General features: G+C 44.5%; 1 protein-coding gene across 5 annotated transcripts in view; it reads left to right on the top strand.

Annotated features, from left to right (window-relative positions):
* Nucleotides 1-64: 64 nt before the first annotated feature.
* Nucleotides 65-23,049, top strand: part of EZH1 (enhancer of zeste 1 polycomb repressive complex 2 subunit) — a 38,686-nt gene continuing 15,701 nt past the window's right edge. Inside the window, exons 1-10 of one of the 5 annotated variants that reach the window (XM_053262143.1) lie at nt 65-182; nt 1,646-1,766; nt 2,386-2,514; nt 4,035-4,158; nt 9,112-9,228; nt 9,565-9,738; nt 11,569-11,671; nt 12,383-12,546; nt 14,119-14,210; nt 22,129-22,321. In XM_053262143.1, coding sequence (XP_053118118.1) covers nt 124-182; nt 1,646-1,766; nt 2,386-2,514; nt 4,035-4,158; nt 9,112-9,228; nt 9,565-9,738; nt 11,569-11,671; nt 12,383-12,546; nt 14,119-14,210; nt 22,129-22,321 — 1,276 coding nt within the window. In that variant the 5' untranslated portion in view covers nt 65-123. The other 4 variants (XM_053262146.1, XM_053262144.1, XM_053262142.1 and 1 more) reach the window with 4 other exon arrangements.

Genomic DNA, 23,049 nt, shown 5'->3' with positions numbered 1-23,049 from the left:
AGGGTGAATAGCTATGGGCGTAGTTTTGTAGAGCGATCTCTGCAGCAAAGAGGGCGTGGTCTTGCAAAACAGGGCGTGGTCAGGAAAGAGGGGAGTGCGAGGGAATGACGAGTTGCTCGACGCATGCGTACAGCGGGGGGTCGTATGGCTTCTGTAGGTCACCTGAGTGCGATGTCTAAGGAGTGAGTGACGAAGAGGGGGCGGGGCTAAGGGGGCTTTGAGGGGGGCTTTGGGGTAAGGGGGGGTCACGCCTCTTGGGTGGGGGCTTTGGGGGAAGCGTAACATCGAGGGTGTCGGGTAGTCCCCTCTTCACTCAAAAGTGGAAAGGGGTGCAGGCGGGGGTACATTTCTAAAAGTCTGCGTGTGTCGTGCTGTGAGACGATGGGCGAGGAGGGGAGGTCAGTCGCGATGGTGGGGACTCTCATGGGCAAAATCCCCCAGAAGTTGGGCTGGGGTCCTTGCTTTGGGATAGTCTGTGTGGGAGGTTCTTCGGCAGTTCTTGCATTTCTCGTGGCTGTGATGCAGATGCAACGCGTACATTGGCAAGTTTAAAAATGGTTCTCCCCTGCTTTATGACTTGCTGCAGCAACACAGTCGCACAAACAAGAGTGAGAGAAGCTCAAGGGCGCTTCTTAGTGTTTTCTTGATGAAAACATCCTAAGGGAGGGCAAAGACTCTGCTGCTGAGCAGGGGATTTGATGCAAGTCATCATATAGGCAGGAGTTGGTGCCTCTTGGCCCCCTTCTTCTGGGATAGGGTATTGGGGCCTCTTGGGGAATGTATTTCTCCTCCAGATCAAAAATACTTGAGCCACTTATTCAAAATGTTAACTGATGCAGATCCATGATTTCTGACACAAGTGCAGTCCTTCATTGTTGTTATGAAGATATCTGAGAAGAAAAGCAAAGTGTTTTTCACAGGGTTTCACCATCCCTAAGGGATGGAAGAGACTCTTGCTGTGCCCCTTTAAGGGAAATTGAGCCCCTGCACCATCTTGGAAGTCATGTAAAGTGTAGCTCTTCCCAGTGCTTTCCTCCTAGTGCTCTTAAGAGAGGACTCCATCTGTCTTAAAGGGCCCTTCCAACACTGAGAAGACGTGCAGTACTGTGCACAGGTCAGCATAGTGGGAAATGGAGGGTTTTTCTGCCACCATGGCCCCAATTCAATAGCTAATGGAGACCACTGGATGAAGCCATTGCAGAGGTGATGATGCCTGATTAATTGAATCTTAAGGGCTCCAGCTCATCCCGTTTGTGATCAGGATTAGGTTGCACACACAAACACAGAAATGGGTATTGGGTGTGATACAGCAACTTGAGAATTCATGATATTATTTTTAAGGAAGAAAATGTTTCTATAATGGTGCAAAGATGGGCTTCAAAGTGAGAGCAATGCCTGGTAAAATATAAAAAACCAAAGAGATCTAGTGATCAGGATCCTGTGGCATCGTTTTTTCTCTCCTTCCCACAAAGAACAGAAACTGAATAAGTATGCTAACTTGCATGAACAATACTGGTCATAAGTTTGTTAACTTCTCTTGACAAGGAGATTTTGTTTCTTGCATAGAGTTCACACAGCTTGGTTAAGGTTAACATTTCTCCACCTAGCACTATTCACATGGCTTATGCTTGCTCTCTTCCCACAGGAAAATGGAGATTCCAGCCCTACCAACATCAAAATGCATCCTTTATTGGAAAAGGAAGGTCAAATCAGAATATATGCGTCTCAGGCAGCTCAAGAGGTTTCAGGCAAACATGGGAGCCAAGGTAAAAATATACCATGGGTGAAAAGGCTGCCTTTTCAGCAGGCTTTGCTCCCCCCAGGGGGGGATGGGCAGATGTGTTCAAAGTAAGTGAAAATTCTACCTTAGAGTTGACTTTCTTTCTGGAGGAAGAGTAGCTTCACTAAGGGGTGGGTAGCATCTAGACATGTCCTTCCCCCATCCCTAGGACTCAGGGTCTCGCTCTCTGGCAACTGCGTTATATAGATGATCATGTTTTTTAAATAGCCCACAATACAAATAGCTCTGGGGGAAAGGAGAATGTTAAAAAAGTGAATTTTGTTTATGTATTTATTTTTGAAAAACACACTTCTTAATGTATGGGTGGGACTAGTTGGCATTGTAAACTTCTGTGGTGTGGAAGGGATTGAACTCATCTGAACCATGCTGGGCATCAAGATGGTGCGAATTTCATGTTTGGAACTCTGCCTGCCTGCCTGTTGATTTTCTGTATCAGGGAAGCAGGCATAAGAGCAAATCCTTGCTTGCCAAGTTCAAGGGGTTGCTATGGAACACTCTCTTTGAGATAGATCCCTAACTCTATTGTCTCTTAAGGGTACAGTTAGCAAACTGAGGTCCCCCCCTTCCCCCTCATTTCCCCCTAGGCTTTATTTGCATCTAACTACATGAAGGTTCAAGAAAAGATAAACATCCTGAATGAAGACTGGAAGAAGCTTCGAGTTCAACCTATTCAGTCGATGAGGCTGGTCGGGGGGCACCCTTTTCTCAAACAGGTATATGAACTACCACTACTACTATTTATATACTTCTTTTAAACAAAGATTTTTGGACTGTATTCACATATATAAACCTTCCATGGCTCTCTGTTCAGCATCTCACGCCCTGCTCATGGCCCTGCCATTGATTGAGATTCGGTCCATATGGACTAGAGACAAGGCCTTTTTGGTTGTGGCCCTTCGGCTTTGGAACGCCCTCCATGCTCTCTCTCTTGGAATTGTTTAAAAAAACCATGAAGCCACATATCTTTAGACAGGCTTTTAAATGCTTTATCTGTGGCTTATATCTGGTGGTTTGTTAAAACTTCTTAGCTTTTCAACTTCTAAATTTGGTTGTAACAGAGTCCTGCTTTTAGTTTTTTACTTAATTTTACTAATTCTACCTTTTATATTTTTATCTGTTTTATTAATGTTGTGAGCCAGCCCAAGCAGTATTGCACAGGAAGGGCGGGGTGTAAATATTTTAAATAAATAAATAACTGAGTGGTGGTTGGCCTCTGTGGAATTTCCAGCCTTTTAGTGATGTGCATCTGAATGTATCCTGATAAATAATTAGCCAAATCTCATGGAGCAAAGAATTCCAGAGTCAGGCGCCACTGAGGAAAAGGCCGTGTCCTGTGTCTCTACCCACCATCCTTCGTGTGGCAAAGGGGCATGAAGCATGGCCTCTCCCAGTGTCCTTATTGGGGACACTGGGAGTTTATGAGCAGGTTTGTGTGGGGGAAGATGATCCTTCAGATATCTCGTGCCCCCCACCCCCAGAGGAACTGGGTAGGAATGCTCTCAGCGTTCTTACCCAAGATGATCAGGGGCCTGGAGCACCTTTCTTATGAGGCAAGGCTACAGCTTCTGGAACTCTTTAGTTTGGAAAAGAGGTGACTATGGGGAGACATGATAGAAGTGTATGCATGGAGTGGACAGAGTGAGATTTTTCACCCTGTCTCGCAACACTAGAACTTGAGGTGATCCCATGAAACGGAAGGCTGGGAAATTCAGGACCACCAAAAGGAAGTACTTTTTCACACAATGCATAATTAACCTATGGAATTCTCTGCCACAGGATGTGGTGATAGCCACTAGCTTGGATGGCTTAAAAAGGGGCTTAGACAAAGTGATGACGGACAGGTCTATCAATGGATGCTAGTCTGGTGGCTATAGGCCACCTCCAGCCCCAAAGGCAAGATGCCGCTAAATATCTGTTGCAGGGGTTAGTGTTAGGGTCTGTGGGCTTCTTGGAGGCATCTGTGGGCTTCTCGGATGGGCCACTGTGTGAAACAGGGTGCTGGACTAGATAGGCCCTGGGCCTGATCCAGTAGAGCTGTTCTTATATCTGGAGGGGATCCCTATCTTATCAACTATCTGACAACTGATCCCTATCTGACAACTGATTCACCTTATTTCTGTCCCTTTTGTGAAGTGGATTGGAGTGGGCGTAATACCAGTCACAAAGTCCTGTTTTGGGAGGGCCATCCTGTGCATCCCTTTCTTACAGACCACAGTTTTTCTCCTCATTCCAGTGCACAGTTGAGAGCATTTTCCCCAGTTTCACCACACAGACCTTGTTCATGCGGACCCTGAACACCGTGGCCCTGGTGCCTATCATGTACTCCTGGTCTCCACTCCAGCAGAACTTCATGGTAGGTGACCAGCTGCTGCTGTACATAATCTCTGCTGCAGTTAACAGCTTGTATACAAGTTGCTCCCTTCTGAAAAGCTGCAACACTTGCTCAAGCATTGGTATCTGATTGAATGGTCTCTGCGCTGCACACTACGCAGCCTTTTTAAGGGTTTGTTTGGGTTTGTGTCCCTTATAGTTTCTGTTGCCTCTACTCCTGAATCTTAAACAGGTGGAAGTGCTTTTTAATTGCACAGTGAATAATTAAGTTGTGAAATGTGCTGCCTTCAAATATGGTAAATAGATTTTAAAACGGGATTAAATAAATTTTTGAAAGTCAGATATGACATGTATTAGTCATGATACCTAAATGGATCCTCCAGGTCTAAAAGCATTATATCTTCAAATAACAGTTCCTGGGGTGCAGCAGAGAAAGCTATTGCCTTTATGCCCTGCTGTGGATGTCACAGAACCATCTGATTGGCTGCTGTTCGAAACAGGACTAAATACATCTTCTTCACCATGAGCCCCATCACCCATTGAGATAATCCAGAGAGGTTTGTCTCAGATTGCCACCGGCTTGTCTGGTGGCCACACGGGGACGGGCCTTCTCTGTTGCTGCCCCAAGACTCTGGAATGTGCTTTCTACTGAAATACAAGCCTCCCCATCTCTGACAACTTTTTAAAAGCACTTGAAGACTTATCTCTTCACTCAAGCTTTTTAATCTGACTTTGATTTTAAATTGTTTTAAGGTTTTTATTTTTCTCTGTGTTAACCTGTTTTATGTCACAGTAAATCGCTCAGAGATTAAAGTTTGGGGCGGTGCACAAATTTGATAGATAAATAAATATAAATAGAGCTTAGGTCTGATCCAGCAGGGCTACTCTTATTTTCATTACACACTTATGTCTTCTGGGCAGTCTTGGGGCAGCAACAAAGAAGGCCCGTCCCCGTGTGGCCACCAGACGAGCTGGTGGCAATCTGAGACAAACCTCTCTGGATTATCTCAATGGGTGATGGGGCTCATGGTGAAGAAGATGTATTTAGTCCTGTTTCGAACATGCTTATGTGCTGCAGGCTTAACATCATTGGTGTGACCCTACCCAAACCACTGTGAAGTGTGTGGAAAATGGGTCCACTTGCTGGCTTCTTGCAATAACCAGGCTCCATATAGTGTTTGAGTATTGAAGCAGCATTTCAGATTAAACAGCATTCCAGTACAGAAGAGGGCAATCCAGTGCCATCAGCAAACATTTCCCTTATGTTGTTAACACTTTTCAGTGCCTTCCCCCACTTAAAATGTAAACATACTAATTTTCAGGGCTGCAGAAATCTATTAGTCTACTAGTCTGTGACAAGTGAAAAATGATGCCTGATGAGTGAAAAAGGTCCTGATGAGTAATGAGCCAGCATAGCTTGACGAGTAAACTATTTTGTTTGGCTGATAAACTGAGTCAACATTTCTTCACCCCTGCTAATTTTAGCTTGTCCAAAGAACTATGTATTGATATTATATATGCATACATGCTGAAAAAAGTATTAATTACAACCTTGAAACATACTAATTTAACTGGAATTATATGCATTCATTATCTTAAAATGTTCTGAAACAATGCATTTTTAGAAATGGCAAATTTTCTACAGGAAAAATATAGAAATAATATAGACCGAAATAAAGAGATTTGAAATATAGCAATGGAAACTTTTCTACTCCACAAGAGAAGTACCTGAATATTTTCCCCTGCAAAGGGAAAAGCAGGTGGAAGGTGCAGTTTTAAGTGGGAATCCAGCACATTGGGAAAGGGTTAAGCATCTACCAGTCCCCGGCTCAAGACTGCAGGCTCCTGCAGTTGCTGTTTGTTTAAAAAAATAAAGAAAAAATGGAGTAGGGCGGAGGGAGACTACATGAAAACCATGTAACATGTAAGCCCACCAGTATAGTGATTATAACAGTATAATGATCCAACATCTGTGACAATAATAGTAGAAGGTATTTTTTCAGCAATTGTGCCATCTAGAGATATTTATTCAACTATGAAAGATTTGTAATACGCTCAGTCCAGTTGATAGGTACTTCCAAAGCAATGCTTTCCTCAATGACAATAGTACCAAAAATGAAATGGGTGAAGAGAACTGTAAGGAAGAAGTATGATTTTAGTATGGAGTGGAAAGCTGGCACTGCTGTAGTTCCAGATTTTGCACCACGGCTGCCAAACCACTTGCATAAATTAGATTATCTTGATACACACACACACACACCCCTTCAATGGGAGCAATAGATGAATCCAACTACAAGGGGAGTCTAAGCTTTTAATCTTTCCAGAGCCTATTTTGCTTAAAATAGTTACAAGTATTCCAGTAAAAGCAATTTTCAGATGAAGTCCTGAATTTTTGGAATATTACATTTAAACCATATTAAGTGCACATTAAACTTTTTTTCAAATCATATATTTCAGTTCAAATACTTTTGGCTATGGCGGTGGGATCACGATACTATATTTAATGTGCATACTTTTTTAGTTTTGGTTACCAAACACCAGTATAAAAACATGTTAAATTAGATCCCATTTTAATTAGTGCATCAGAAAATCTTCCAAAAAGCCCACATCCCTGCTCACAAGTTGTGGCGGTGGGACTTTGAACAGGCCATAAAGTCAGCTGAGAGAGGATTATGTATCTCTTCCCTAGCCTCCAGTCATCCTTCCAAGGCTACAGCCTTTTGAAACTGCTTATTTTTTGACTTCCATAAAAAGTATCACATCGGGGGAAAGTTACACAGAACTCCACATAGCCGAGCTGACTGCTAGTATGCAATTCAGAGCCTGCTTAACTGAGAGTAAGTTTTATTGTAATCAGTAGAACTTACTCTGAATAAACCTGAATAGGATTGGTTTGCACAGCTGTAAACTTCATTTAAGTAAAAGTGAAAGCAAGTGCTTTTTAAATAATTGAGGCGTATTCTCCTGTAAATTTATATAATCTGGGTGCAAGAATCATTAAGCAATATATAACACTGGTTTTGGCTTAACCTGGAACTAATGGTCCAGATCCATCTGCTCCTGAAGACAATCTGCCTTAGGTTAGTGAATAAAGTCATAAGGAACATTTTTATAGTAGGGTTTTTTAAAAAAAGAAAAATAATGTGCATGTTATGCAGATGAGGGCAGTTCAAAATTTTCTGGAAAACCTACATCTCTGGTGCAGGAATTTGCTGTCAGTGGCAGAATGTGAGCCTCTAAGCTCTTGAAAGGCATGCCATATGATGGTTGAACACCCTCCATTTTATGCTTATTCCTTGTGTTGGCAAGATAGCAAGGTTGTAAAATGGCTGTCACAGTTTTGGCACCTTGCAGTTTCCAGCCCTCAGAGTTGCTCCAGTCTGAGGATGGGGATTGAAAACAACTGGACAACTCATAGGGACTTTATCCCATGCCAGAGGTGTCCAGCCCAATAGAAGCTATGAAGAGTGCTTTCGCCTTATTGCAGCCAAAGAAGGATTAATCCACTCAGGATACCCTCCTCCACTGATGAAGAAAGACCAGGTCTGTGAAGGTGGGATAAGCTATGCTTTTGAGATCAACAAACATTCTTTTGGAATCTCCAGTGGTGTAGCCAGTGGAAGGGCGGCCCGAGTCCCTCCTGCTGGCAACCCCCACACGTGACGCCCATGCGCGTGATGTCAGGCACAAGGGAGGTATGGCTTCATTGCTCCCTGTGTAATTCACTCACAGGGCATGGTCCAAGCCAGAGAGCCTGCCCCAATCCTCCCAATCGCATTTCCAGCCAGTGTTTGCTGGCTGGATGCATTTATTTCCCTTTCTCTCCCTCTCTGGAGGGAGAGAAAGGGAAATAAACACAGCCAGCCAGAAAATGCTGGCTGGAAATGCGATTGGGAGAGCTCAAACGGGCTTGCTGGAGCCTGGGTCACACCCCTTTTGCACATGATGTCACACACAAAGTGGGCATAGCCCAGGCTCTGGAGAGTCATTCAAGCTTTCCCGAGCTCATTTCCAGCCAGTGTTTGCTGGCTGGCTGCGTTTATTTCCCTTTCTCTTCCAGTGAGGGAGAGAAAGGGAAATGAATGCAGCCAACCAGCAAACACTGGCTGGAAATGCGATCAGGAGAGCTGAGGTGGGTCCTCCGGCTATGGCACTGGTGGCCCTTTTCATTGGTGGCCTGGGTTCTTTGAACCTTACCGTGCAAAGGTGGCTCCACCCCAGGAATCTCCTTAAGATAGCTGTGCAATCTGCCATTTGCTGGCTTTCTTGGTGAGTGAATTACACCTATAGGCAGGTCTGGTGAAAGTGGAGGCCAGAGTTTGGATGGCCATACTTGACTACTAGTAAGATTATCCCTCATCCCACAGTGTTTAGTCCCCGTAACACTACAGAACAACTACCAGTCCAATTGGAAATGGACACTTCTGACAAAAATGTCATCCCTGGAACTCTCCCCTCCCCTCTTGCCTTGGGCTACGAACAGGCAAAAATACGAATCAAGCAGTGCATAATGGACATAGTGTGCCAAACTGATTTAGGCAGGGTCCCAAACGTCCTCATCATTGAAAGCTTATTTCAATGCATCATTGCATCTCCCACTATATACCTCACGTAGCTGGAAGCCAACAAGATCTAAGCAGGCCCAAACAAAATGCATGGTCTCTTAGTGTAGTTTTTAGCATTTTATAGTTTATTTAAAGCTTTTATATGGTCTCACTCATTTTCCCCTTTTAATACAAATTCTACAGCTGCAGTTTAGGACAGCTTACCATAGTTTAACAGTAGCTGTATATCACTGTAAATTAGCCTCTATACTCACAGTTCTGGGCATAGCGTGTTCTAATGCAGTTTTAATGCTGCTCTAATGTAACCTACCTTATGCTGGTCAAAAACCATAATAAAGATTGATTGATTGGATGAGAGGACAAGTGAACAAACGTCTGCCTTCCTCAGACTGTGTCTGTCCTGTTTTCAGGTAGAGGATGAAACTGTTCTATGCAACATCCCCTATATGGGGGATGAGGTGAAAGAGGAAGATGAAACCTTCATTGAGGAACTCATTAACAACTATGATGGCAAAGTTCATGGAGAGGAAGGTAACTAGGGCACTTGTCTTTTGCAGAGATGTAAGGGGCCCCTGTTCAACTCACATAAAGTGGAGGAGGGCTCCCTGAATTCTTAGCATTTCATTTTGGAAGGGATTATCATCCTTTACAGTTGCTATCCTGCTCACACAGCCTGGGTGTGAGTACCATTTTTGCTAGTGTGGCTTGGCATGATACAGAAGTGTGTTTCTTGCCAAGCTACAGGGCAGGCCTCCACAGCACAACATCTCTCTCTCTCGATTTTTTTGCTGATCTAAAGCTGATCTGTTGCCATTATTGGCTTGCGGTATCCTGCCAATCCAGTACTCACCCAGTTCTCCCTTCCAGAGATGCTCTCAGGTTCAGTCCTGATCAGTGATGCTGTGTTCCTGGAGCTGGTAGAGGCACTGAATCAGTACTCCGAGGAAGAAGAGGAAGGGCATGATGCGGCTGAAGGCAAACAGGAAGCTGGGAAAGGGGAGCTGCCTGTCACCCGGAAAAGAAAGCGGCTCTCTATGGAAGGTCAGTATTTTACACATAACTTCTTGGCCTGCTATGATGCTGCCATAGCCTCCCAATCCTTGTTGCTTCTTTCTGCCTCTTATGTTAATATATTGTGTCAGGTGACTTGAATTGCTATGCAGAGAGAGGCTGCAACTCCAGTTCTGTAAACTCCTTGGTGTAGTGTTTTATTGGTATGATGGTGATGCCCAAATCTATTTCATCAGGAAATGATATAATTTCCCTAAATGCCTGCTTGCAGGTGTTAATGGGCTGGATGAAGTATAACAAAGTAGGAATTAATCCAAACAAGACAGAGGTACTCATGGGGGGGGCGGGGTTGTGACTCAAGAGATGGGTTAGATCTGCCTGTCCTGGATGGGGTCACACTCCCCCAGAAAGAACATGCATGCAGTTTGGGAGTACTTCTGGACCCAAACTTCTCCCCAGTATCTTAGATTTAGTCAGTGCCCAGGAGTGCTTTTTATCAGCTTTGACTGATATGCCAGATGCAACCATTTTTGGATGAAAGTAACCTTAAAACTGTGGTGCATATGCTGGTAACCTACAGATTTGACTACGCTCTACATTGGGCTGCCTTTGTACGTAACCCAGAAAGTGCAATTGGTGCAAAATGCAGCAGATGAATTGGTCAAGTAACCCATAGAGAACTTATTACTTCTGTTTTAAAAGAATTACATTGACTGTCAATTGGTTTCTGGGCAAAATACAAGGTGCTGGTAATTGGCTGTTACAAGGTCCTGGTGAAAGCCCTAAACGGTTTGGGTTCAGGGTACAGAGTGGAGAATGTCTTCTTCTCCATGACCTCTACTGCTTATTTAGGTTATGTGGGGAGGTCCGTTTATGGTTGCCACCAGCTCAGCTGGTGGCAACCCAAGGTTGGGCCTTCTCTGGAGCCATCCCGAGGCTTCAGAATGCACTTCCTGCCAAAATCAGAACATACCTGGAAGCTTTAAAAAAGATTCTCAAGATACATCTGTTTAACCTGGCTTTTAGTTAATTTCAAGTAGTTTAAGATATCTTAAAATGTCTGTATTTTAATTGTTCTAACTTGTGTAAACTGCCTCAAGATGCTTGTTCTGGCAGTATATAAATGTGTTAAATAAAATAAATAAATAGTCGAAGCAGACCTTTTTGTACAGGTGGGAGGCTGTAGCTGGTAAGCTCTTAACTATCCCATTCCAGAGCTTATGGCCACTTAGGCAGAGTATCTGGGGCGTGAAGCCATCACAGGCAAGTTGGTGTGTTTTATGGATATTTTAATTTGATCTTTTGTATGTTTTAATTGTTAAATTCTTGGTTTGTTTTATGCTGTAAACTGCCTGGAGACTTTGGTAGTGGGTGGTATACAAATCTGCTAAATTAAATAAATAAGTCTGTTTCTGTAAATCTCGTAGCACTTTTTGTCTTTGGCAGTGATGCTACTGTTCTAAAAAGAATTGGGTTAAATGATCAACTTCTAGTGTTACACAGTTCCTAGGCAGAAGATTGTTTTGTGTAGGACCTAGGTACACTTGTGTATGGATCAAGTATAAAGATGATACTCATATATTTTACAGTCTAGGAAGCTGCTATTGATCTGCATGTACATGCAACAATTGTATTTGGTGGTCTACACGTAAGCTGCTTGTTAATTCCTACATGGAAGGCAGCTATTTTTCCTCCCCTCTTTAGAAATAATTGAGAGTTTCCTCTGTTTTAAAATATGACCCATAAAAACACAGTCTTGCCTGGAGTGATTTGATCTCTTCCATGGATTGGTCTTCCAACACAGGCCTGGAACAAAGTGTCTTAACTCAGACATTTATCATACTTCTCTCTCTGTTACAGGCAACAAGAAATGTTCCAAGAAGCTCTTTCCGAATGACATGATCTTTACTGCTATTTCATCAATGTTCCCTGAGAATGGCTTTCCAGAGGATATGAAGGAGAGGTAGGGGTTATCCAACACAAGTTATATATCACTGATTTTTTTAGTCTGAGGAATAAGTTCCCAAGATCTGCTGCTGGAATGAATTATACCTATACTTTAACAGTTTAGGAAACCATGACTTCCTGGTGTATGCAAATACAAGCAATTTATACACATATTACACCCTAATTATTACACAGTTGGATAGGGAGGGGGGCGTTTTGGCATCCCTTGCAGTGTGAGGCTTGACTTAAGGCTTTTGTCTCATTGAGTGACATGCTCTAGGTGTCTTTCTGTGTCATGCCTTTGAGGTCTGGACTATGTGGGCTGGTCTGTTGAGGACTGGTCAGTCAATTGTTGTGGCTTACAGCAGGAGATGTGAACTGTTTGCTTCTTGGGCTCTTTCAACACCGATTCTACAATCTGTGGTATGACTGGGATTGTGCCAGTTTCTTTCTCCTGGTTGTGTTCAGCAGTATCCCTGAGCACAGGTCCTTTTTGCCTGTACAGTACCAGTGGTGGCATATGACTCTGGCATGCAAACTGTGAAATGGTGGCTTGGTGTTTCTTTTGTGTTGGTTTGTTTTTAATTACCAGTTTTACAAAGTGGTAGCTCTTTAAGTCCAGCCAGATGCAAACTGTTTGCCCAGCTGGCTCTGAGCAGTCTTTCCATCAGCTGGGGCAAATCTGAAAGCCCTCTTTATGACTCTTCTCTTCTCCCCCACACCACAGATACAGAGAGCTGACAGAAGAATCTGACCCCAATGTGCTCCCTCCTCAGTGCACGCCAAACATTGATGGGCCATGTGCCAAATCCGTTCAGCGTGAGCAGGCCCTGCACTCCTTTCACACGCTTTTTTGCAGACGCTGCTTCAAGTATGACTGCTTCCTCCATCGTAAGTTCGCAGCTCGCCTCCTGCCTCCTTTGCCCCTGCCTTTTCTGTCCCAATTTGCAAGTGAATGTTAGTGGCCAGTGATGGTTGCAGTAAAAAACAGGTAGCCCAGGAGTTTCCTGTGCTTGGGGAATGTTCCCCAAAGCCCTTAGCAGGTCGTTACCTGGAAGGATCCAACTCTTCTCTTCCCCCACTCCTTTGAACTGTTGTGTCCCATAAAGAGTTGCCCTGGTGTTTCTGTCTGTCCCACATTCTCTGCAATTTAGCTAGCACCTAAAGTGGCTTACAAAACAGAATAAAGACCTCCCCCTCAAGCCCCCCCAAACCATGGCACAGCAGGGAAGCAACCTGCCTAGAGAGCAGGAGGCTGTTGGTTCGAATCCCTGCTGGTGTGTCTCCCAAAATATGGGGAACTCCTGTATCAGGCAGCAGCGATATAGGAAGGTTCTGAAAGGCATCATCTCATACTGTGTGGGAGAAGGCAATGGTAAACCCCTCCTGTATTCCACCAAGAAAACCACATGGCTCTGTGGTTGCCAGGAGTCGACACCGACTCAACAGCACAACCAACCTCAAGCCCCACATATCAGAGAGAGAGAGAGAGAGAGAATTTATTTGACATATTTGTATACCACCCGAAACTTACGTCTCTAAGTGGTTTACAAAAACACAACAAAAGTTTCTCCAATGGTTCACATAGAAGAATAAATGATAAAATGGTTCCCTGTCCCAAAATGGCTCACAGTAGGGATGTGCACTGAACCAGGTGGGGGGTGCTCGAAGGGGGGGTTCTCCCCACTTTCCCCCTGCTGGCGCTGGAGTTAGGTAAAATCGGGATGGCAGCATACCTCCCTGCTGCCCCTTCTGCTTCTACGGCCGGAAGTGGCCAGAAGTACCGCACGTGCGCACAGTACTTCCGGGTGAAGAAGCAGACGGGGTGGCAGGGAGGTATGCTGCTGTCCCGAGGGATTTTACCTAACTCCAGTGCCAGTGGGGGAAAGACAGGGAGAGGAGGGGTAAATGCACCCCCACCCAGTGTTCGAACCTGTTCGGAGGCCCATAAAAGGGCCTCCGAACAGGTCCGTGCACATCCCTAGCTCACAGTCTAAAAGAAACATATGGTAGGCAACAGCCTCTGGAAAAACCTCTGCTGAGGTTGGATAGGGACAGTTGTTCTCCCCCTGCTAAATGTATAAGAATAATCGCTTTAAAAGGTGCCTCTGTTCAGTTAGCGGGAGTCGACCACAGAATGTAATTGATTCGGTAATGAAACCGCGCATTGCTAGAGTAATTCACATTACAATATGCAGACAATCCCTCCAAAGAACTTGAGAGATTAATTTCCATTTAGTGCCCCAATCCATCCCAGCCTTGCATATTACAGTGTTCTAATTAATCTGAGATTGGTCCACATCTGGGTAGAGTTACCAGGTTCTCAAAAATGAATAATTAATACCAGTAGTAATTTTGGGGTTCTCGGGGTGTATTAGAAAAGAGGGGGCACCCTGCTACCAAGGAACAGAGCTCCATGCTATTTTGATATATCAAACAATCAAATTGGTTTTTGTCTTTTAGCTTTCCATGCCACCCCCAATGTTTACAAGCGGAAGAACAGAGAGACCAAAATTGAAATGGAGCCTTGTGGGCCAGACTGCTTCTTGTGGTTGGTATGTTAGATGGGAAATTCTGTGCAGGGGAGGGGCAGCGGGAGTGAGGGCAAGGCATTGCCCTTGGAAGACTTAGAAGTGAAGCTTCTGGAGTAGTATCCCTGTTGTTACAGGAAAAACAGAGAGGCTTGTGGCACCTTAAAGACTGACTGATTGTGACATAAACTTTTGTGGACCAAGAGTAGGGATGGGCCCGGACCGGTCTGGAGGCCATTGAAATAGCCTCCGGACCGGTCCGGACCTGGGCGGTCTGGTTCGGGTGGTGGGGTACCTTTAAGGGCGGCGGGAGGGTTTACTTACCCCTCCCGCCGCTTTTTTGCTTGCCGCCGTAATCCTAAGTGTAATTGGGGCGGCAGGATACCTCCCTGCCGCCCCTTCCTCGATGTTGCTGGGAAAACTCCCAGCAGTCCTTTCCATGCGCGCACACGCAAAGGACTGCTGGGAGTTTTCCCAGCAACATCGAGGAAGGGGCGGCAGGGAGGTATCCTGCCGCCCCAATTACACTTAGGATTACAGCGGCAAGCGGAAAAGCGGCGGGAGGGGTAAGTAAACCCTCCCGCCGCCCTTAAAGGTACCCCTCCACCGCAGTGCCGGACCGCAGTAGGCGGTTCCGTGCACACCTCTAACCAAGAGTGGAGCCAAAAGGCCGTGAAATGCAAGAGATACAACCTGTGATGTTTATATGCAAGCGTCACACATATTCAATGGCACAGTGACCATTTACAACTGCAGGACTGGGTGATAACACATCTTCCTGGCTTCGCTATGCAAGTTTAACATCATCATCGCCATCACCATTTATTTATTTATTTATGTATTTACACAGTCAGACGGGTGTTATTGACTGCTTTGTTTTATCCAGACATCGAGTCCTTCCCAAGGTCCTGGGATGGCTGAATTTTATTGTCAGTGTTGTTGCTGTTATTATAGATATCGTCGCAGAATATAGGCTGTTGCCAGTAAAGTTGCTTTTTGTAATTGGCTGATGGCGATTTCTGTGGCCCCTATGGTGTTGAGGTGCTCTTCAAGGTCTTTTGGAATTGTACCTAGGGCGCCAATTACCACTGGGATTATTTTGGTCTTCTTCTGCCACAGCCTTTCAATTTCAATTTGTAGATCTTTGTATTTGGTGATTTTTTCTATTTCTTTTTCTTCTATTCTGCTATCCCCTGATATTGCTATGTTGATTATTTTGACTTGTTTTTCTTTCTTCTTGACTACAGTTATATCTGGTGTATTGTGTGGCAGATGTTTGTCTGTTTGTAGTCGGAAGTCCCATAATATTTTTGCATCTTCATTTTCTACCACTTTTTCAATTTTATGGTCCCACCAATTTTTGACTACAGGTAGATTGTATTTTTTGCAGATGTTCCAGTGTATCATCCCTGCTACCTTGTCATGCCTTTGTTTGTAGTCAGTCTGTGTGATCTTTTTACAACAGCTGATTAGGTGTTCCACTGTTTCATCTGCTTCTTTACAAAGAAAGCGGCACCTGCTGTTTGTTGTGGATTTTTCTACTTTTGCTCTTATTGCATTTGTTCTTAGTGCCTGTTCTTGTGCAGCCAGTATTAAACCCTCTGTTTCTTTCTTCAAGTTGCCATTCTTAAGCCATTGCCAGGTCTTGGTGATGTCTGATTTTCCACTTCTTTTGTGCAAATATTGACCATGCAGTGGCTTCTTTTTCCATTTTTCTGCTCGGTTCTTGACTTGTTCTTTCTTGTAGGCCTGCTTTTTTTCATTGGTGTTGAGTAGTTTCTCGTTATTGACCATTTGAAGTGCATCTTCTTCACTGTCCTTGATATATTCTTCAAGGCCTCTTTTCTCCTCCTCTACTGTTTGATAGACTTGCAGCATTCCTCTTCCACCTGAGCTGCGAGGGAGGTAGAGCCTATCTACATCACTGTGGGGGTTCAAAGCATGATTGATGGTCATGATTTTCCTGGTCTTACGATCCAGCGTCTCTAGCTCTGCCTGGGTCTAGTCTATTATTCCTGCAGTGTATCTGATAACAGGTATAGCCCAGGTGTTTATGGCTTGTATGGTGTTCCCGCCATTGAGTTTGGACTTGAGGATTTTTCTGACTCTCCTGATGTATTCACTTCCAATTTTTCTTTTAACTTCAGTGTGTGCAATGTTATCAGCCTGGAGAATGCCCAAGTATTTGTAATGTTCTTTCTCTTCCAGGTTCTTGATCTTGCTTCCATTGAGCAGTTCTATTTCTTCTGTTTTTTTAATTTTTCCTTTGTTCATTATTAATGCAGCACACTTGTCTAGTCCAAACTCCATTGCTATATCGCTACTGAATATACAGACAGTGTTTAGCAGTGATTCGATTTCTGACTGGGACTTTCTATACAACTTCAGATTGTCCATGTACAGCAGATGATTGATTTTACTTGATGTTTTAGATGTTTGGTATCCGAGGCCTGTTTTGTTTAGTATTTGTGAAAGTGGAGTCATGGCGATTACAAACAACAGAGGGGATAGTGAGTCTCCTTGGAAAATACCTCTTCTAATGCTAACCTGTCCAAGTGTCTCGCCATTGATTGTTAACTATGTACTCCACATGCTCATTGCTTTTTTAATAAATATCTGAATGTTTTTGCTGAACCAGTTGTTTCTAAACATTTTAATATCCATGTGTGAGGCAATGAGTCGAAGGCTTTCTTGTAGTTAATCAATTCAACACTTAGATTTGTTTTTCTTCTCTTGCAGTTTTCTAAAATCATTTTGTCAGTCAGCACCTGGTCTTTTGTGCCTCTGGTGTTTGGACAATTTCCTTTCTGTTCAACTGGAAGCTGTTTGTTAGTTAATAAGTGTTGCATTACTTCATCTGCTATTATTCCAGTTAATAATTTGAACATGGTTGGCAGGCAGGTTATCGGTCTATAATTACTTGGAACTGCACCTTTTTCTGGGTCTTTCATGATGAGATGAGTTTTCCCAGTTGTTAGCCATTGTTCAATATCACCTCCTTGCAAAATGTGATTGAACTGTTTTGATAGTTGTTTATGAAGGCTTGTTAGGTGTTTAAGCCAAAAGCCATGCAGTTCATCATCACCTGGTGCAGTCCAATTTTTAATTTTATTTGCTTTTTCACTTATTAATTCTGGTGTTATTATTAGATCTTGCATTTGTTGGTTACATTTTTTGACCTCTTTCACCCAGCCTGCTTTTTTATTATAGTCTATTGGATTTTTACATTTTATATCCCGCTCTTCCTCCAAGGAGCCCAGAGCAGTGTACTACATACTTAGGTTTCTCCTCACAACAACCCTGTGAAGTAGGTTAGGCTGAGAGAAAAGTGACTAGCACAGAGTCACCCAGCAAGTCTCATGGCTGAATGGGGATTTGAACTCAGGTCTCCCCGGTCCTAGTCCAGCACTCTAACCACTACACCATGGTGGGTCATGTGTGATGGGAGAGGGAATCTTTGCTTGGCTTGGGTCCTTTAAAGAAATACAAACTCGCTAATGAATCTTAGTGCAACCAGTTCCAATGGAGTCTCCCTTTTGAAGTTCTTTTGTTGGAGAGTGGTGACTTTCAAGTGGGCTGAGAGTATTGTGGGAGATAAATATTCTTCCAATGGTTTTCAGACATCACTTTTAATGTATGCTGGTGTCAATTTATTCTTTTGCATATAAACTTATTTGTTCTATGAAGATAGCACCTATATTGCAGGAGGTGCAGGTAAATGAGCGCACGATGGTATAGCCAGTTTTCTTTGGTATAGTTATTTATATCCCACTCTTAGTTTGAAGACTTGCGGAGCAGCTTCTAATTTTAAAATAATTCTAAAAATAAAACCTAAATTGCATTAAACACTGAAAGACAGCAGCAGCACAGTCAAGTAAAAACCACACACTGCTCCAGGATTAAAAAGACATAAATGTGACACTAAGAGACCAGGATAAAAAGGTCTTTATCTGGTACCAAAGACAACAAGGTTGGCTCCAGGTGAGTATCCCTGGGAAGAGTGTGCCACAATAGAAAAGGTTCTTTTCCTAGCCGCTGCCACTTCCCTACAGAAGGCAAGGGAACTTGGCAGTGGACTTCTGAGAATAATCTTACTATCTGGGCAGAATTAAGGTTTTTTTCAAGGTAAGAACCAGCACCTAGAAATGGACCAGTAGCAAGTGCAGCTTTTCGAAGGTTGGCATGATGTGCTCTGTTCTGCTAGTTTAATAACTTGCTTTGTTTAAGTCTCCTAAGAAAGCGGCCCACTGAAAGGAAATGCACTAGGGATGTGCACGAATCAGTTTGGTGCGTCCTGTAGGGATGTGCCGAATTGCTTTGGCGCAGCCTATTGAATCGTTTTGGTGGGGCAGAGAGAGGTACCTTTTGTCACAAGTAAAGTGAGTCCCTCGCCACCTTAAGTGGTGCAGCAGGGAAATGCTTGACTAACAAGCAGAAGGTAGCCGTTTCGAATCCCCGCTGGTACTATATTGGGCAGCAGCGATATAGGAAGATGCTGAAAGGCATCTCATGCTGCGCGGGAGGAGGCAATGGTAAACCCCTCCTGTATTCTACCAAAGAAAACCACAGGGCTCTGTGGGCGTCAGGAGCCGAAATTGACTCAATGGCACACTTTACTTTAAAGCAAGTCCTTACCTTCTCCTCCACTGCCCCATCACATTTCCTGGTGCAGCATCGCACTGCTCAGAAGTCTGTGTACGGCTGCGACACTGCACCCAGCAGCCTAAGCGCGGTGGTGAGATGCACATGGACGCAGCCGTGCACAGACTTCTGAGTAGCACAGCGGTGCACCAGGAAATGTGGTGGGGTAGCAAAGGAGCAGGTAACTAAGGACTGTCTTTACTCGTGCTTAAAGGTACTGCTCCCTGCCCTACCAAAACTATTTGTGCACTTCCCTAAAATGCACCACATGCTTGCTCTTTTCCCCTCCAGCAAGAGACCTTTCCTTCAGCTCCAGTAAGAAGCACAGATCTCACCAGAAATTTGGAGAGCAGGAAAGAGGGCAAAAATGCTCTGTCCCTTGCCACACCGGTATGGAAAAATGCTTTGCCTGCTCTGCTGTCATGGGACACCAAATACTAGCCTCATCTGGAGGATCCTGTCCCCACTAAGAAACATTGTACTATCTACGGCTCAGATAAAATCTGTCCCCAATTCACTGGCTGCCTCCCCTCATTCATGAGGGTCATTTTAGCCATTTTTTGGAGCGGGGGCCGTGAAAGTTTCGTGCAGTTCTGGGCAGGGCTAATTAATCAGTGGTGGTGTCAGTTGTTTGGTTTTTTAAACACACACACCCCAATCGATTTTTATTGATCCAGTATTACTACAACTTATTCAATTGCACAGTCTTTTTAATCACATGGCTTTATTATGATTATATTAAAATATCTGTATATGATACTCAGCAACACTAACAAGCCACCTAACAGAGACCTGAACCCAGACACTATTGCAACTCTGTTCCCCCTATTCACTTGAGCAACACTATTAAGGGGCTTAATAACATCAGACATACTATCTAATGCTGATTCAACTACTTATCCTCCAGCATATTTGCCATCACATGCCCTTCTGCTGCCTACGCGGATATTTTATTTACGTTTCTACACACAATCTGTCAAATCTACCCAAAAATGGCATCACTCAGAAACCAGTGGGAGGATATTTAGTCTCCCAGAACACATTACTACTGACCTGAGTATTGCCATTATTCCACAAAAGAATTTCAAAAGGAGATGTCGCTGTAATATCATTGCACTAGGATTTATCCACAGGTTTTATTTTGTGTTAGAATCCAATCAATCCAGTCAGGGGGAAAGCAGTTTAAAGGCTTCTCTTATTGAAGTTATAGAAGTGCAGGGCTATGGTTCTCTGGGTTTTAAGGTTGTGGGCCAGTCTGCCTCACACAGTGATGGGCTCTCCTTTGGGAGATGTTTTCAAACAGAGGCTAGATGCTGTTTATCAGGGATGCTGTGGGAGATTCCTGCACTAAGCAGAGAGTGGGACAAGGACCCTTCTAGGGACCCTTAGAGAGTCCCTTCCAACTAAATAAATAAATAAAATAAAATGATTGTATCTATTGAGGGCTGTTAGAAGGCCTTCACCGATCTTCTAGCCTGCATGTACCTTCTTCACTCTCCATTTTCATTGTTTGGGTCCCCCTGCCCCACTTGAGAGTTGGCCTTGTGGTAAGAACATAAGAACAGCCCTGTTGGATCAGGCCCATGAAGGCCCATCTGGTCCAGCATCCTGTTTCACACAGTGGCCCACCAGATGCCTCTGGGGAGCCCACAGGCAAGAAGTATGTGCATGCCCTCTTTCCTGCTGTTGCTCCCCTACAACTGGTATTGAGGGGCATCATGCCTCTGAGGCTGGAGGTGGCCCACAGCCAACAGACTAGTAGCCATTGATAGACCTGTCCACCATGAATTTGTCTAAGCCCCCTTTTAAGCCATCCAAGCTGGTGACCATTACCACATCCCATGACAAAGAATGCCATAGATTAAATATGCACTGTGTGAAAAAGTACTTCCTCTTGTCAGTCCTAAATTTCAAGCACGCACATACCTCTTGTCTGTGCAAAGGATGCAAAGCAAACATGCATTGTACCCTTTGCTAAGCAGGGTCTGTCCTGGTTTGCATTTTAATGAGAGACTAAATGTGAGCATTGTAAGATATTTCCCTTAGGGGGTGGGGTCTCTCTGGGAAAAGCACCTGCCTGCTTGCACGCAGAAGATTCCAAGTTCCTTCCCTGACATCTCCAAGGTAGGGCTGAGAGAGACTCCTGCCTGCAACCTTGGAGAAGCTGCTGCCGATCTGTGTAGACAATTCTGAGCTAGATGGACCAGGAGTCTGACTCGGTAGGAGGCAGCTTCCTATGTCATCACAGCATACGATACCTGCAACAAAGCTAGCCTTACAAGGCCTCCTAAAGAGTCTGCCTTTTCTGACCATCAACAAGAAGCAGCTACACATCCTGTCCAGTACAGAAGGAGCAGCTCCTTGGCTCCCTTCCGTTTCCTCCCCTCCTCTGTACTTCTCTGAACAGCTCCAAGAGGAAAACATCACTTTCATGGATCTGCTGGGAGCTCTGCCTGGCATCCTCTTGTTCACTTTTGCCCAAGCATGCTAAGCTATGTGGGCAGCAAGGACGTGGAGGAGCTCGCCTAGCTCTAGCTCCTAGAATGACTATAGCAGGCATCATGAGCCTTCGTTCTGTTTCCCCCACTCCCTCCATGAAAGAAATATGTTTTTGAACACTTGCAAATGGTGAGTGATATATACTACTTTGAAAGAAAAAGCAGAGGGAATATGCATGTGCAGGAAAAATATAGAGCCGCTTGGAGTACTGCGTTGGCATGCCCTCACCTCTTGCCTGAGGGCTTCTCAGAGGCATCTGTTGGGCCACCGTGGGAAACAGGATGCTGGACCCAATAGGCCTTGGGCCTGATCCAGCAGGGGTTTTCTTATATTCTTACGTCTGGCATCCTCTTGCCCAAGCCTCTGTGAGCGGTGACCCTTGGAGAATCATGACACCATGGGGTCCTTTCAGCACCAAAAAGCTATGATGCCTGAACATAAGAACATCCCAGCTGGATCAGGCCCGGGGCCTATATAGGTCAGCATCCTGTTTCACACAGTGGCCCACCAGATGCCTTTGGGGAGCCCACAGGCAAGACTTGAAGGCATACCCTCTCTCTTCTTGCTCCCTTGCAACTGGTATTTAGAGGCATCTCACCTCCGAGGCTGGAGGTGGCCTATAGCCACCAGACTATTAGCCACTGATAGACCTTGTCCTCCATGAATTTGTCTAATCCCATGGCCATCTTAAGCTGAGGGGTTCTCCTGGCACCTGCTGTTGAGCTCCCAGAAAAGAGTTTCTGTCGGCTGGGTGCTTCCCCCTCTCTGTTTATGTGTATACTTTTGATTTGCCTTATTATAGGAGGGAGCCAAAGAATTTGCTGTGCTGCACAACCCACGATCCAAGTGTTCCGGTCGGCGCCGGCGCAAGCACCCCACACTCAGCACCACCACCACCACCTCCTCTTCCAGTGCTTCTGCCTCGGCAAGCAATGAAGCAAAAGAAGGCGACAGTGACAGAGACACGGGCAACGACTGGGCCTCCAGCTCCTCTGGTACTTGAGGCATCTTTGACTGTTTCCCTCGCTGTCTTGTGGGAAGGAGTGGGAGTTGTAGGAGTCATGGAATATCACAGTCGACACCTAGGAATGTTTCTCTCACAGCAGAGGAAAACCTCTCAAAACTGTACCTTCCACTTGCTCTGGCAACATAGGGCTGTACCAGTTTCCCTGATCCTGTGGGAGGTGGCCACTCTCAGTTCTGGTTCTGTCAAGCCATAAGGCTGTAATGGCACTCCATTGCCGCATTGCATGTTTCCCACAACTTTTACCAGTTTGCTACTCTCCTTTCTTTCCCCTATCCATAATCTTAGATAAGCTAGTGGCTTAGCTGAACTAAGGAGACTGATAGTCTGCTTTTTAGTTGGATTTTGAAAAGTGAAAAAGGAGACAAAATCTCACAGTGCTTCACATCACCATGAGTTTTTGTCTCCTTTTTCGCTCTTCTGTTTGGGTGCTTCCTGTTTTTTCTGTTAGTTGAACTTTGCTCAGATCTTAACTTGAGCCACGGCTTATTCTCAGACTCTTCTTTCAATGCCCAGGATCAACACTGGAATAAATGAAATATGCGTCTGAGCACAGGTAGAGTGCCATTCTCTCTACAGTCAGCTCTCATTCATATAGAACTAGGGATAAAAGTTGCAGGAGCAAAAGAAAATGGTATGTTAGGGGCTCTCTTTTTATAGCCATACTTCCCAGGTCCTTGCATTAGAACATAAGAACGG

This window comes from Hemicordylus capensis, chromosome 6, assembly GCF_027244095.1.
Source record: "Hemicordylus capensis ecotype Gifberg chromosome 6, rHemCap1.1.pri, whole genome shotgun sequence".
Taxonomy (NCBI): domain Eukaryota; kingdom Metazoa; phylum Chordata; class Lepidosauria; order Squamata; family Cordylidae; genus Hemicordylus; species Hemicordylus capensis.
Note: the sequence above shows the minus strand (reverse complement) of the source record. Positions and strands in the feature narration are given on the sequence as shown.